We start from the raw sequence: 15310 nt of genomic DNA, 5'->3' as shown, positions 1-15310 counted from the left end.
TTAGCTCTTTGTTGTGCTGAAATTCATTCATTCTCAGTCTAATTTATTTGCTCAGTGTTTTTTTTTTTTTAAATCATGAGTGGATGTGAAGTTTTTATCAAATGTACTTTCTTCATTTGTTGAGATAATCAAATTTATTTTTCTTTTTATTCTGCTGGCATATTGTATTATATTTGTTGATTTGTATATATTGAATCATCTTTATATTCCTGGGATGAATTCTACTAGATCATGGTGAATAATGTTGTTTTGTTTTGTTTTTCAGTGTAGGGTCTTGCTTTAGCCCAGGCTGACCTGGAATTCACTTGGTAGTCTTGAACTCATGGCAGTCCTCCTACCTCTGCCTCTGGAGTGCTGGGGTTAAAGGCGTGCACTACCATGACCAGCATGAATAATCTTTTTTTTTTTTGAGATAGGGTTGCACTCTAACCCAGGCTGACCTGGAATTCATTATGTAGTCTCAGGATGGCCTCAATCTCATGGCAATCCTCCTACTTTGCCTTCGGAGTGCTGGGATTAAAGGTGTGCAAGCCCGGGCTGTGAATATATATATTTTGGTTTTTCGAGGTAGGGTCTCACTCTAGCCCACGCTGACCTGGAATTCACTATGGAGTCTCAGGGTGGCCTCGAACTCACGGCAGTCCTCCTACATCTGCCTCCTGAGTGCTGGGATTAAAGGCATGCATCACCACACCAGGCTGTTTCTTTCTGCTCCTTTTGAGTTTGATTTGTTTTTGCTTTTCTAGTTTCTTGAGATGGAGTGATTGTTTATTTGAGATCTTTCTATTTTTCCTTTGTTTTTGGTTTTTCAGGGTATGGTTTCACTCTAGCCCAGGCTGACCTAGAATTCACTATGGAGTCTTTTGAAATTTTGATATCTAATTTTACATGTTTCTCTGTTGCCTGTCTTAACATCTTAACTGGTAGGAATGGAAAATGTTGAATAAATAAATTTTCTGTGGGGTGCCAAATTTAATAGCTGGGTTTTCTTTTTATTCAACAGACTGCCTTGTTAGATATCAATTGTGTTAAACATATCATTTATGTGGATAATAAGACTATCAATAAAGGAGAGTACCCTGAAGGGTTTGAGATTCATAGCATGCAGTCTGTAGAAGAGTTGGGATCCAAGCCAGAAAATGGTAAGTAAGGCAGTTAGAATGAGTTTACTCATCTATTCAAGGTTTGCTATTTTAATAGGTTAGGAAAAGTAACATGAATGAAAATACTAAAATTCTTTAAAATGTTTTAAAATATTTAAAATCTATCCAGACAATGTGTAGTTAATATTTCTTTTCCTTTTCTCAAGATGGTAATTGTTCAAGATTTGTTTAGTAGTTGAGTTATAATAAATAGCAATATGGTAGTTTCTGTGAAACTTCTTAAGAGATCCCAAAGTGAACTTCAATTTGGGCTCATAAAGGGAAAAGACCTTAGAGCTTCTCTTTAGTAATATGCTTTATTGTGTAATACTAGAGATCTTAGTGATATTTCAGAGGTTAAAAATCTGTCTACCAAGCCAGACGTGGTGGCGCACACCTTTAATCCCAGCACTTGAGAGGCAGAGGTAGGAGGATTGCCATGAGTTTGAAGCCAGCCTGAGACTACGTAGTGAATTCCAGGCTAGCCTGGGCTAGAGCGAGACTCTACCTTGAAAAGAAAACAAAACAAAATCTCTGTACCAAAGTTCAGGCTTGGATTTATTCTTCCAGTGAAATGGTTCTTAGTACTTCATTTGAAACAAGTAAATGTACCTTGTAGACAAATATCATTTGGTAGATAGAGAGTTGTGGAATCTAATACTCCATTTACATATTTTTTCTTGTGTTAAATGTGAAGGTCACCGTACTTACATAGATGAGGAAAGGATTCATTTTAGCAGGAGAAAATGTTGGTTCAAGCTCTGCTTAGACTTTGAGAGTCTTATCATTAGAAAATAAAAATGTGTTTACAGTATCTTTCTGTCATATGTCATAAATAGCAGAATCAGGCTGAGGTTTTACCTTGCTTGTAAGCAAATATGATCCTCCCAAATTTCTTGAAGATAGCAAACTTCAAGGTTAGAGAGAAAGGAACAGTTTGTTACTTAAAACAATAATTAGACTGTTATGATAGTATTTGTGTTATAGGAGAGGCACTCTGAGCTTACAGAACCTAAATATTTTATTATATGTCTTGTTCTCAACAGTAAGCATGCCTGCTAAGAGAGAAGGAGAGAGAGAGAGAGAATGCCCTTAGAAAAGAGAGTCCAGGACAAATCATTGCCTCTGCTTATAATATATACAGAAACACAAGTAACCATGGAGAAATGTTTCTCACTAGGATGACCCTGCACTATTGATGCATACTTGACTGAAAATTCTTATCAGTAGGGTATATTATCAATTCTGATGTCACTGTGTCACAGTAGAGTATATCTATTAATCCTGGTAATTTTGGTTGAGCACTAACATGACAAACCACATACCTCACTCACCCCATGCATCTCTTGGCTATGCAGGATCTATATATTTTTGTGATACTGTTCTGCTTGAGTAAAGAATTATTGTTATGATGTGCCATGATACATCACAATACAGTAATGTGTATATATTTTGTGGCATTTAGCCAGTCAGTTTTTATCACAAAGGTGATACTTTTTACATGCTGATGGGAAGGGTTACTTGGTGTGCCCTGACCGAGAACAACGGAACATATCCATTGCTGCTGCTTCAATTAACTCTCAGAGAAGATTAATCCTCAGAGGTGCCTATTTACTTAGTCTCTAACAGTGACTGTGGATTGCTTTAATAATACTTTCATTTAGCCTATTGAAGTATATGCCATTGACTTTGGTCACCCCACTGGCATATTGTAATTTGCCCTTTACTGTAACAGGTATGTATAAATATAATGTAAGGCATTTTGTAACTATGTTTTCAATTTTAATCTTATTAAACTGATAATAATATATTTTTGCTATCTGTGTATTCTTGGCTATGAGGTTACTGGGTTAGCATGATAATACTGTATTAAAAGTGGAAGCTCCAGTGTGATATTTAAAAACTAGTACCATAGAGTGTTGTTAGAGTTGGAGTTACCTTTGTGAGCAAGCCAAGTAGTTTTCAATGAAAGGTCTGTATTAGAGTCACATATGTAAAGCTTTGTTCCATCCCAGATACCAAATTTGAATTTTCAGAAAGGTGGACATAAATACTGTTTTGTTCAAGCTATATAGGTAATTGTGCTACCTACCACTGGATAAGAGCTGAAGTCCAAATTAGCTAACACATTTTAGAGATGAGAAAACAGAAGATATCCTCTTGATTTTTCTGAAGCCTTAGATATCTTTCCCAAACACTGCTTTGTACATAGCACTATGAAGAGGTGGTAAACCTCTGGAAAATGGGCCAAATTGAGTTGGAAATTCTCATTTCATTTAACAGTAATTTGGGAACCATTTCAAATTGATCATCATCAATAGACTATTTTTGTTAAACTCTATAACATTATATAAAATCAGATCAGCTTACTGTCAAGTAATTTAACTCTTTAACTAAAGAAAATGTGGTACTTTCTCATTTGTTCATTTAGCAAGCATTCCTCCGAATAGACCAACACCTTCAGACATGGCCATTGTCATGTACACCAGCGGTTCTACTGGGCGGCCTAAGGGAGTCATGATGCATCATAGCAATTTGATAGCTGGCATGACAGGCCAGTGTGAAAGAATACCTGGACTAGGGTAAGAGAGAATCACAGCTTTATGCTCAGGCATACAGAGGTCATGTTCAGCACTTTATAAACTCTTCGGTACTTAACTAGTAAATTCATTGATATGCCTAATTTAAAAAATGTCTTTGCAAGAATGCTTTATATGTTTCTCTTACTTTGTTTTAGACCAAAGGACACATATATTGGTTACTTACCTTTGGCTCATGTGCTAGAATTGACAGCAGAGATATCTTGCTTTACCTATGGCTGTAGGATTGGATATTCTTCTCCACTTACACTCTCTGACCAGGTGACTACCTTTTCATTGTTCTTGATTATAAGGTACATTGCTTATCTTATTACTAAATGTGAGGTATTTTAGTTAACTTAAAGCTTTCTCTATTATATCAAATAGAACTTTCATGAGCAACATGTTTGTGAGTATGTATATATAACCTGATTGCTAGCTTTGCTTTGCTTATTTTGAAATTAATAATTAATTTTATCTTTCTGTGGTTATTTTCCCACTGGATAGTTACAGTAGACACATTGAAACTTTTTGATATTTTATCCTGGAGCCACTAGCTTCCTCTTTTGGAAGAGATAGAATTTTAACTCAATTTCCTTCTAAATTTTCTCTAGATCTATGACATCCAATATGGAATGTATGCTGTTGTGTCTATGTGTGTCACTTAGCCCTAAGTTTCCATTTAAAATATGCTAGCATAATAAAAGAAAAGTAACCTATCAAATAAACTAATAAATAGAACTTGGTCTAATAAAGTCAAAGTAGACCATAGATTAAACTTGGGCATAGCTTGTTAAACAAGTTTTGAGAAAAACTCATGATGATATAATATAATATAATGGGCATTTTGTTATGTTCTAAGATACAAAAATGTGAAAAAAAAAAATTCCGTAAACTTTGGCTGTGATTTTTTTTTTTTCTCCACTGCCTTTCTGAGAACAATAGACTGTGGGGATGGAGGGACCGGGTTATTGGAATCTATTGCTGGTCTGACTTAATTCTCGATGTCTATTGGGACAAGCACTAGTTCAGATCTACTTTTTATTTCATTTATTCATTTATTTATTTGAGAGTGACAGAGAGAGAGAGAGGGCGAAGAAAGAAGAAGAAGAAGGAGAAGGAGGAGGAGAAGGAGGAGGCGGCAGCGGCAGATAGAGAGAGAAAGAATGGGTGCGCCAGGGCCTCCAGCCACTGGAAACGAACTCCAAATGCATGTGCCCCCTTGTGCATCTGGCTAACGTGGGTCCTGGGGAATCAAGCCTCGAACTGGGATCCTTAGGCTTCATAGGCAAGCGCTTAACTGCTAAGCCATCTCTCCAGCCCCAGATCTACTTTTTAACGAAAAATTAAATATATATATATATTTACTTATTTGCAAGCAGAGAGAGAGAGAGATTGAAGAAAGACAGACAGAGAGAATGGGCATGCCAGAGCCTCCAGCCGCTGTAAATGGACTCCACATGCATGTGCTGCTTTGTGTATCTGGCTTTACATGGGTACTGTGGAATTGTACCTGGGTTCTTAGGCTTTGCAGACAAGTGCCTTAAATACTGCCCTAGTAATATCTACTTTTAAATATTTTCTTTATTTATTTGAGAGAAAGAGAAAGAATGGGTACACCAGGGCCTCTAGCCACTGTAAATGAACTCCAGGCCTGTGTTCCACATTGCACATCTGGCTTACCTGGGTCCTGAGGAATTGAACCTGGGTCCTTAAACTTCACAGGCAAGTGCCTTAACTGCTAAGCCATCTCTACAGCCCTACATGTACTTGTAAAGTGAACCTTATTATAAAGACCAAAGCTTATTAACAATCAAAAAGCTCAGGAATCATCCTCAAATTGGAAGTCAGAACAAACACCAGAGAATAGAGGCACCACACTTGAAGATAGCAGATCACAGTGATGTTGTAATACCAGTGTTAATATGATCATAAAGCCAAAGAACTGACAATACAGATTGAGCATTCCTAAGTAAAAAACTGAAATTCAAAATGCTCCCAAATTCAAAACTCCTTGAACACTAAAGTAATGGCACAAATGGAAAATTGCATATTACCTCATGTGGCAGGTAATTGTCAAAACCCTGAAGTATTGTGTAAAATTCAGGCTATGTGAATCAGTGTATTGGAAACATAAATGAATTTTACATCTAGACTTGGGTCCTATTCCAGGATATCTCATTAGGTAGTTGAAAATATTCCTAGTTGAAAACATTCCAGAACCTGAAAAGCAAACCCATTGTCTGAGACACTTTTTATTCCACACATTTTGAATAAAGGTCACTTAACTGTCTTACTAAGAATAATAGCACAATTTGGGGCTCTTTGTTTCTCTTGCTACTCTGGATCTGCTCTCTTTAATCAAACCTGCTCAGTAACATGCACATGGCAGTTCCTACTTAGAGGACTTGAGAGTCCATTTTATGTCTATATTGCATACACACACACACCCACACACACACACACACACCCACACACAATCACACTACCAAGTACGTAAAACACAAGGAGATATGTTATCTTTCCATTTTAAAGAAAAGTAGGGGAGGAGCTGGAGAGATGGCTTAGTAGTTAAGGCATTTGCCTGCAAAGCCAAAGGATCCCGGTTCTATTCTCCAGGACCCATGTAAGCCAAGGGGGCACATGTGTTTGGAGTTCATTTGCAGTGGCTGGTGGCCCTGGTGTGCTCTGTCTCTGTCTTTCTCTCTGCCTCTCTCTCTCAAATAAATAAATAAAATATATTTTTTTAAAAAAAGAAAAGAAAAGCAGGGGAAAAAACATTCAAGTTCTATTTAGCAGAACCTTCTCCATGACCAAGTTGGTGCTTCTTATGACTTTCATTGCATATTAAGAACTAATACTCATTTTCCCTGTATTAGCCTGGCTAACCCATGATGCTCTAAATTTATAGACTAATGAATTGCCTTACAGGGAATTTTTATTTTATCTGCCTTTTTAGTGGAAGGCTTTATCAATTTCCCCATTGACCTGACATTTGAAATCCCAATTGTTATTTATATGTGAAAGAAGAAAAGTATATACACTTATGTATACATGTACACATCACCATGTGACCACTAGAATTGTCTTCCCTATACTGTCAACCAGAATATTATTAAATTTTGGATTCTGTATGATGTTATTTGACACATATAGTGATGACTTTGTAATATTTATTTGCCTACTGATTAAGAAATTTAAAAAAGTAATTTTGATTTACTATTGACTGCTTTGATAGAGCTTTGTTTTTAAAGGTGTAATCTTGCTCTATTTGATGATGTATTATTATAAGAATCTTCAACTCACTAAAATGTCCCATTCTGTTATTATCCTGTATTGAAATTTCTCAGGAAGGCTGAGATGTTTTAGAAGCCACAATGTACAGGACAAAATATGAACACACCTATGCTTTAGACTCACAATATGTATAACAACAAAAGATCAAATACCATTTGTAAATGTTATCTTTATTATTAATACTTGAATGACACCATTTTATTTTGCTAAGGTTTCCTGATCATATTTATTTTTTTGTTAATATAGTCCAGCAAAATTAAGAAGGGAAGCAAGGGAGATTGTAGTGTACTGAAACCCACACTTATGGCTGCTGTTCCGGTGAGTACACAGTATGAATGTGAATATGAACATAAGGTGGTCAATTATGCATTATCTTTCTTGCCCTTCTACATTTTAGAAAGTACTCCTTTCAAAGGTATGTGTACATTTAAAAATATATTTTTTCTTTGTTGAAATTATGGCAGATGTGTTCCTTAAAATCACTGATAAATTAACAAAGATGACATGGCAGGCTTCTGAAATTTGATGATGTGGAAAAATTAGGTGGTGAAGATGAGCTCATTCAAAGTACTTAGAGTGAGATGTGCTCATAAAACTTAAAGTCGAATATACCATAAAGATCATAGTGTTTAATCTCTTACTTAAAAAAAAATAAGGAAGATATAGGCCATCTTAGAAAGCCATAACCAAGATTATAGAGCTGGTTAGTGACATTGCTGAGTCTGAGATGCAGTTCTTTTTATTCTCTGTGTTACATGGAGATAGCTTTTTATCTCACCTTCTCTCTGGCTCTTAATTGGACTAAGGAAAACTTCCCATTTGAAAGAGAACAAAAGTTAAATGCTGAGGAGGATGTGGGAAAAGAGGACTCCTTACTCACTGCTGGTAGGAGTGTAACCTGGTACAGCCACAATCAAAATCAGTATGGAAGATTCTCAAAAAGCTCAAAATTGAACTACTATGTGACCTAGCTGTACCACTCCTGGGCTCTGTATCCTACTATAGAGATGCTTGTATAACTATTTATTTCTGTATTCTTTACAATAGCAAGGGAATGGAGCCAACGTAGATATCTATTAATAGAAGAATGGATAATAAAAATGGCTCTCTCTCTCCCTCTCTCTCTCCCTCCCTCTCTCTCTCTCTCACACACACACACACACACACAATGGAGGCATTTGTAAAGAAAAGGGAAATTATGAAATTTGTGGGAAAATGGATGAATCTAGAAAGTATTACATAAAGAGAGATGACCTGATATCAGAAATACAAAAATCACATATTCTCTCTCATATGTAGAGCCTTACTTTTAATGTTTGTATGTATGCATATAAGGGGATCCTAGAGGGTTATAGGCTATGAACAAGATAGGAGATCATGAAAGGAGAACAACAGGTGAGGGCATGGGTAAAAGGACACATGTGACAGGAAAGTAAAAAGGAGGCTAATAGAGAGGAAGAGGGCACAAAGGTGGGAAGGAGGAGGAGAGAGAATGGTGGAGGGAAAGAACAAAAACAAATTATTTTTGAAAAGCCATAATGAAAACTTAATTCTTTTTTTGTTTGTTTGTTTGCTTGTTTTGAGGTGGGGTCTTGCTGTAGCCAAGGCTGACCTGGAATTCACTATGTAATCTCAGGATGGCCTTGAACTCATGGTAATCCTCCTATCTGTGCCTCCCAAGAGCTGAGATTAAAGACGTGTACACTGTGCCTGGCAAAACTTAATTCTTTGTAAGCTAATAAAATTTTAAAATAAAAAAGAAAGAGATCCTAAGGGAAGTAAGTTTAACTCTAGATATGTCAAATCCTTACATGAGATATTGCCTCACACACATAGATTATTACATTTGTATAGCATTTCAGGGATGAATCTTAAAGCATTTAATGCAGTGTTTCAAATTTTTATAACCTAATATGTTCTAGTACTTTTACACTTGGGAAGTCATAGAGAAGTAGTATATCACTGCTGCTTTTATTGTAGCAATCAGACATTTAGTCATCACCCAGCATTCCTCACAAAATTACTTTTGTACATGGAAAGTCAGAATAGATGAAAAATGTTCCATCTAAATTTTTCTAAGCTTTGATGATGTAAGATATTCTATGGTCCTAACAGCTACTGATTACAAAATCAGCCAGTAACCAAAAAAAACTGGAAGAGGTAAGTGGAGACCTTGGCCTTCTATTTAGAGGAACTGTAGGCTTCAGCATGTTTTCATACTTAAATGAGAAGGTCTCTGACATTAAACGGCAGGAAATAATTCTTGCTATGTTGTCTATTTGCTGGGTGGACCTTTTTATCTCCATTTCATAAAAAAGAAAATGTAGCAGACAGCTTCAGTTTCGCTGAGATGAACTTCCAGACCATGCACAGTTATGGAGGAAGGGATATTTATTGAAGCTTGCAGATCCAGGGGAAGTTCCATAAATAGCAGAAGAAGCTGGTCTGCTTCACAGGTCCAAACACAGAGAGAGAAAAGCACAAGTCCAAAAGCCAAAAGCCACATAGCACAGCACACTTCAGGAACTCCAGCTAGGCACGCTTTACATATCTTTAGATTGAAATCTGAAACCCACCACCACACTTTAAGATACACCCAATGACACCACCTCCAGGTGGTGCACATGCAAACTACAAAGTAATAAAACACTGAATGTGCTGGGGGCCATCTTTTCAAACTACCACAGGGAACTTACCCAATGTTAAAGCTTAGAGGTGGTAGGATCAAAATTTGGACTCAACTTGTTGAATTTCAATGATAATGACTGGCAAAAATAGAAACTATTGACTGTTAAAGATTGATTTATGTTTTTTTAAAAATTTTTATTAACATTTTCCATGATTATAAAATATATCCCATGATAATTCCCTCCCTCCCCACCCCCACACTTTCCCATTTGAAATTCCATTCTCCATCATATTACCTCCCCATTACAATCATTGTAATTACATATATACAATATCAACCTATTAAGTATCCTCCTCCCTTCCTTTCTCTAACCTTTATGTCTCCTTTTTAACTTACTGGCCTCTGCTACTAAGTATTTTCATTCTCATGCGGAAGCCCAGTCATCTGTAGCTAGGATCCACATATGAGAGAGAACATGTGGCGCTTGGCTTTCTGGGCCTGGGTTATCTCACTTAGTATAATACTTTCCAGGTCCATCCATTTTTCTGCAAATTTCATAACTTCATTTTTCTTTACTGCTGAGTAGAACTCCATTGTATAAATGTGCCACATCTTCATTATCCACTCATCTGTTGAGGGACATCTAGGCTGGTTCCATTTCCCAGCTATTATAAATTGAGCAGCAATAAACATGGTTGAGCACGTACTTCTAAGGAAATGAGATGAGTCCTTTGGATATATGCCTAGGAGTGCTATAGCTGGGTCATATGGTAGATCAATCTCTAGCTGTTTTAGGAACCTCCACACTGTTTTCCACAATGGCTGGACCAGATTGCATTCCCACCAGCAGTGTAGAAGGGTTCCTTTTTTTCCACATCCCCGCCAACATTTATGATCATTTGTTTTCATGATGGTGGCCAATCTGACAGGAGATTTATGCTTTTTATGGGAACAACAAACTCACTTTATTACCCAAAGTATGGGACTAATAAACTGTATCAGAAAACACAGGGAAGGGAAAGGGCCAACGTGACCAGGAAATAATTTTGCTTTTAGGTCTGAAGGACCAAGCAGAGGTAGCATATAGGCCATTTATGGTCAAATTGTCCATTCTTTCCTGTCCTATATGTATCTTAGGAGGCTGACTTCCATTGATGGCTCAATAAGACTTCTTACCTTGTGTGTTAGTCAGACTTGCTTCACTGGCGTAATGCCTGAGAGAAATAATTCAAAAGATGAAGATTTTATTTTGGCTCCCAGTTTCTGAGATTTTAGTCTGTGGGCAGCTGGTTCAGTGTTTCTGGGCCTGTGGCAAGGCAGAACATCATGGCACAAGGAAACTGTTTACCTCATGGCAGTCAGGAAGGCAACCAGGGAAGATATAGCTCCCAAGGATACACATACTTTTCTAACCAGGTCCCACCATTCATAGTTCCACTAACTCCCAATGATGTACTCAAATTTTGAATTAAATAATGAATTAAACTATTGCTTAGTTTGAAGCCCTCATGACCAAATGACCTCTGGAAATGCTGTCACAGTTACACCTAGAATAATCTCCCAGGTATCCCTCAATGTAATCAAGTTAAAGAGATGAATCATCACATTTGGATTCAGGTAGTTGGAGGCATTCTTTAAATATTAGAGGCTAGGAAGCTTGGAGAGGTGTATGTGTTCTCTGTGTTTCATCCCCACATTGTGTAGAGTTCAGAAGTCTCTCCTATTGGCTTGAACCAGATCTTTTTCATATTGCTATAGCCCTTATTCACATTCCAGTCCTAATTTCCTCTTTCTTCTTCAAGCCCAGAGAGTAAATAATGTTCTGAGTTTTAATTCATTGGTGTCTCACTAAACCTTGTTGCTTTCCTTAAATCTATTTTTGAGGGGGTTATGGTTTGATTTTTGTGAAATAGGGACTCATTCTAACCTAGGCTGACCTGGAATTCATTCTGTATTCCCAGGCTGGCTTCAAACTCACAGCAATCCTCCTACTTCTGCCTCCTGAGCTCCTTGTGTTCTTCAAATAGTCTCTTTTATTTTTTTTAATTTTATTTATTTATTTATTTGAGAGCGACAGACACAGAAAGAAAGACAGATAGAGGGAGAGAGAGAATGGGCGCGCCAGGGCTTCCAGCCTCTGCAAACGAACTCCAGACACGTGCGCCCCCTTGTGCATCTGGCTAACGTGGGACCTGGGGAACCGAGCCTCGAACCGGGGTCCTTAGGCTTCACAGGCAAGCGCTTAACCGCTAAGCCATCTCTCCAGCACTTTTTTAAAATTTTTTGAGGTAGGGTCTCACTCTGGCCCAGGCTGACTTGGAATTCATTATGTAGTTTCAGGGTGGCCTTGAACTCATGGTGATCCTCCTACCTCTGCCTCCCAAGTGCTGGCATTAAAGGCGTGCACCACCACGCCTGGCTAAATAGTCTCTTTTTACAAGAAAGAGTTTCTTTATTGGGAATTGTTTTGATAGGTTCTTATTTTCTGCCTTTGTTACTTTTCTAGGAGGCAAAAGAAGTTTAGTACTACTAATAGCCACAATGTAAGGATTCAAAATAAGTCCCTACTTGTTGTTAACATTAACTAAATTGACATTGTAGAATGCTAACTTAAGATAGAGTAATTTGATTAACTATAAATTCTGGCAGCTTGTTACAACTGTGTTGTGTTGTGTTCTCACTGATGCCTTTCCATGCCTGAGGAAAGGAAGAAGTGGAAGTGATTCTCACACAGCTGTCTCACTTCCTTGCATTTACTTATCTGTGTAGAGCCTCTTAAGAAAGGGAGAAGCTATAAGATATTGAAGTTCCTCTATGGTAATATTGGTATATCTCAGTCACAAATCTTGATGAATGTTTTAGAGAGTCAATTGTGTTTTATTGAATATGGTTGTTGCTTTTGTAAGGGATAGTTCTGCATACCTTGATTGCAAATGGGTTGCATTCTAATATTGAAAGCCATCTATAAACTTAATCACTTTATAGCACACCTTCATTAATACTGGTGATTGATACTTCATTATTTAGAAGTAGGGATTATAAGCAGTTGTAATTTATGTCATAATTTGTGCTAATTTTAAGAAACTACCATTATTGATTGGGCTGTTTATGTTTTGCATGGTACATATGAGCCTGTGGGTCAATATATCCCAATGTATCCCTTGTCCTACCTCTAATTTGTCCAGTAGCTATCAGTAAAAAATTTATTCCTTTTTTCCCCTGTCTTTCCTCCAATGAAAATGGAACATTAATGCCTAAATTGCAAGGATGTTAAATTTTAAAAAATTCTAACACTAAGCCAGGTATCATGGATCATGCCTATAACCCCAGCACTCAGGAGGCTGAGGTTGGACCATTATGAATTGTAGGCCAGCCTGGGCTAAAGTGAGACCCTACTTCTAAAAAAATTTACAATCACAGTGTCTGACACTACCTATACAATAACTCTATAATAGGTTGGAAAAAATAATGACATCAAAACAGAACAGAGTCTAGCTGGAAAGAAGGGATTCAGTGGAGGGGCAGGGGAGACAAAGGAGGGTTTCGGAAGGGGATCATGATCATAATATATTGTATATCTATATAGAGAGAGGTTGTTACTAAAATGTTTAAAAAATCATGATACCATCTGCCATGTTCTAAGAGTCACAGTGTCATAGTTTATTACTGAAGTATCAAGATTAGATTCAACATTATTGGATCTTTTGGTACTATCTGAAAATAAATAAAGTTATTTGAAATTATTTTTTTCTTAAAATTCTGTGTGAGCACTACATGCATTCTCTGTACTATAGCTAGCATTTCTTTTTCATATTTTTCACTCTTATTCATTTATTTGCAAGTAGAAACACACACACACACACACACAGAAAGAGAGAGAGAGAGAGAATGGGCATGCCACGGCCTCTAGCCACTGCAAACAAACTGCAGACATGTGCACCACTTTGTGCATCTGACTATATGTGGGTACTGGGGAATCTATCCTAGGCCATCAGGCTTTGTAGGCAAGTGCCTTAACTGTTGAGCCATTTCTCTAGCTCTAGTTAGTATTTCCTAAATTGTAGAAGAGTTTAGTATACAGACCTAAAGTAACTCCTATACTCATCCTCAGTTTCTATAATTAAAATTTTATTTTATTTTAGATTGAGAAATCATTACAGATGTTTAAGGATACAATGCTATTTTAATATATATGCATATGTGTAACATGTATGTATTATCTTTGTTTTTCTTAAAATAGTGAACAAGTAATGTTGGAAAAGTTAATACTATAATGAAGAAAATAAGTATGTCCATTATCCTATACACCTACCTAAAATATTATAAGAAAAAAAGATGTCATCAATTAAAGACTATTTTCATGTTGGTATAACTCTTTTCCAATTATTGAATATTTTGCTTACCTTTTAGGAAATTATGGATAGAATTTATAAGAATGTTATGAGTAAAGTTCAAGAGATGAATTATATTCAGAAAACTCTATTCAAAATAGGGTATGATTACAAATTGGAACAGATCAAAAAGGGATATGATGCACCTCTTTGCAATCTGTGAGTACATTTTATGGGTCCTGCAATTTAAACCTGTTTTGTATTGTGTTGTATTATATCAGGTCTTGTTATGTTGTCCTGCCTATCCTCAAATTACTGGGCACAAGTAATCCTCCTGCCTTGGCTTCCCAAGTAGCTGGCACTATGGGCATGTGCCACTATGCTCATAAATTTTTTGTGTGCTTTTAAATCTGAAAATGATTAAGTAAGTGGCAAGTTAATTTAGTTTAGATAATATCCTTAATATTATAAGACTGAATAGATACTTTTGTCTAAGTCCTATTGTTTATACAATAGGCAAAAGACAAATTTAACACATTTTTATAATGAGGTGAATATTTGTGAAATTGGATCTCCTGAAGAAAAAAAAATGGACTTTTGAATTAAGACATTTGAGTTTAAAGTGTCAGTTATGAATAGAAAAGTGATCTTCAAAATTATTTGGCATAAAGGTTTCTTATTTATTTTGTTCATAAAATAAGCTAATGAATATAAATATAAGTTATTATAAATAAAATGCTGGGGGACAGAGGTGAGGCATAGTTTTCATTAGAAGGGACAAAAGACAGTTGACTAAATGTTCCAAACAAACCTTTCCATTGTTTCCCCTTGGCATCTTTTTTTTTCCCCCAGTTAGCAGAACATGTCCTCATACTGCATATCTGAGTTTTGGGGTTGGGCTAAGCATTTTTCTGACATATTTTCAAGGCGCTACTTGCTGTCATTTTATTAATCTCTCCTTACCTCCCTGATTCTGAAATGTATATGTCAACCAAAGTAGAGAGATTTTTTTCCCCTGAGTTTATAATTTAGCCTGGAACCCAAAATAATTTATGCATATATTAAAAACACTTCTTTTCCATTTTGTCAAGGTTGCTGTTTAAAAAGGTGAAGGCTCTGCTGGGAGGGAATGTCCGTATGATGCTGTCTGGTGGGGCTCCACTCTCCCCTCAGACACACCGATTCATGAATGTCTGCTTCTGCTGCCCCATTGGCCAAGGCTATGGACTGACAGAATCATGTGGTGCTGGGACAGTTACTGAAGGTAAACATTGATGATGTATTAACACTACTAATGAAACCATTTGCTTTACCTTTGCAAACTAGGATTAT

The 15310-nt window shown here is 36.7% G+C and overlaps 1 protein-coding gene across 6 annotated transcripts in view; it reads left to right on the top strand.

Moving 5' to 3' along the window:
• The window catches only part of Acsl4 (acyl-CoA synthetase long chain family member 4), an 85224-nt gene that overhangs the window by 47160 nt on the left and 22754 nt on the right, over positions 1-15310 (top strand). For all 6 annotated transcript variants that reach the window (XM_045140304.1, XM_045140306.1, XM_045140305.1 and 3 more), the window contains 6 exons: positions 1004-1142; positions 3574-3724; positions 3880-4003; positions 7265-7336; positions 14058-14197; positions 15070-15242. In XM_045140304.1, the coding sequence (XP_044996239.1) occupies positions 1004-1142; positions 3574-3724; positions 3880-4003; positions 7265-7336; positions 14058-14197; positions 15070-15242 (799 nt within the window). The remainder of the gene's footprint in view (positions 1-1003; positions 1143-3573; positions 3725-3879; positions 4004-7264; positions 7337-14057; positions 14198-15069; positions 15243-15310) is intronic.

The sequence above is a fragment of the Jaculus jaculus genome, chromosome X (genome assembly GCF_020740685.1).
Source record: "Jaculus jaculus isolate mJacJac1 chromosome X, mJacJac1.mat.Y.cur, whole genome shotgun sequence".
Classification (NCBI taxonomy): Eukaryota; Metazoa; Chordata; class Mammalia; order Rodentia; family Dipodidae; genus Jaculus; species Jaculus jaculus.
Note: the sequence above shows the minus strand (reverse complement) of the source record. Positions and strands in the feature narration are given on the sequence as shown.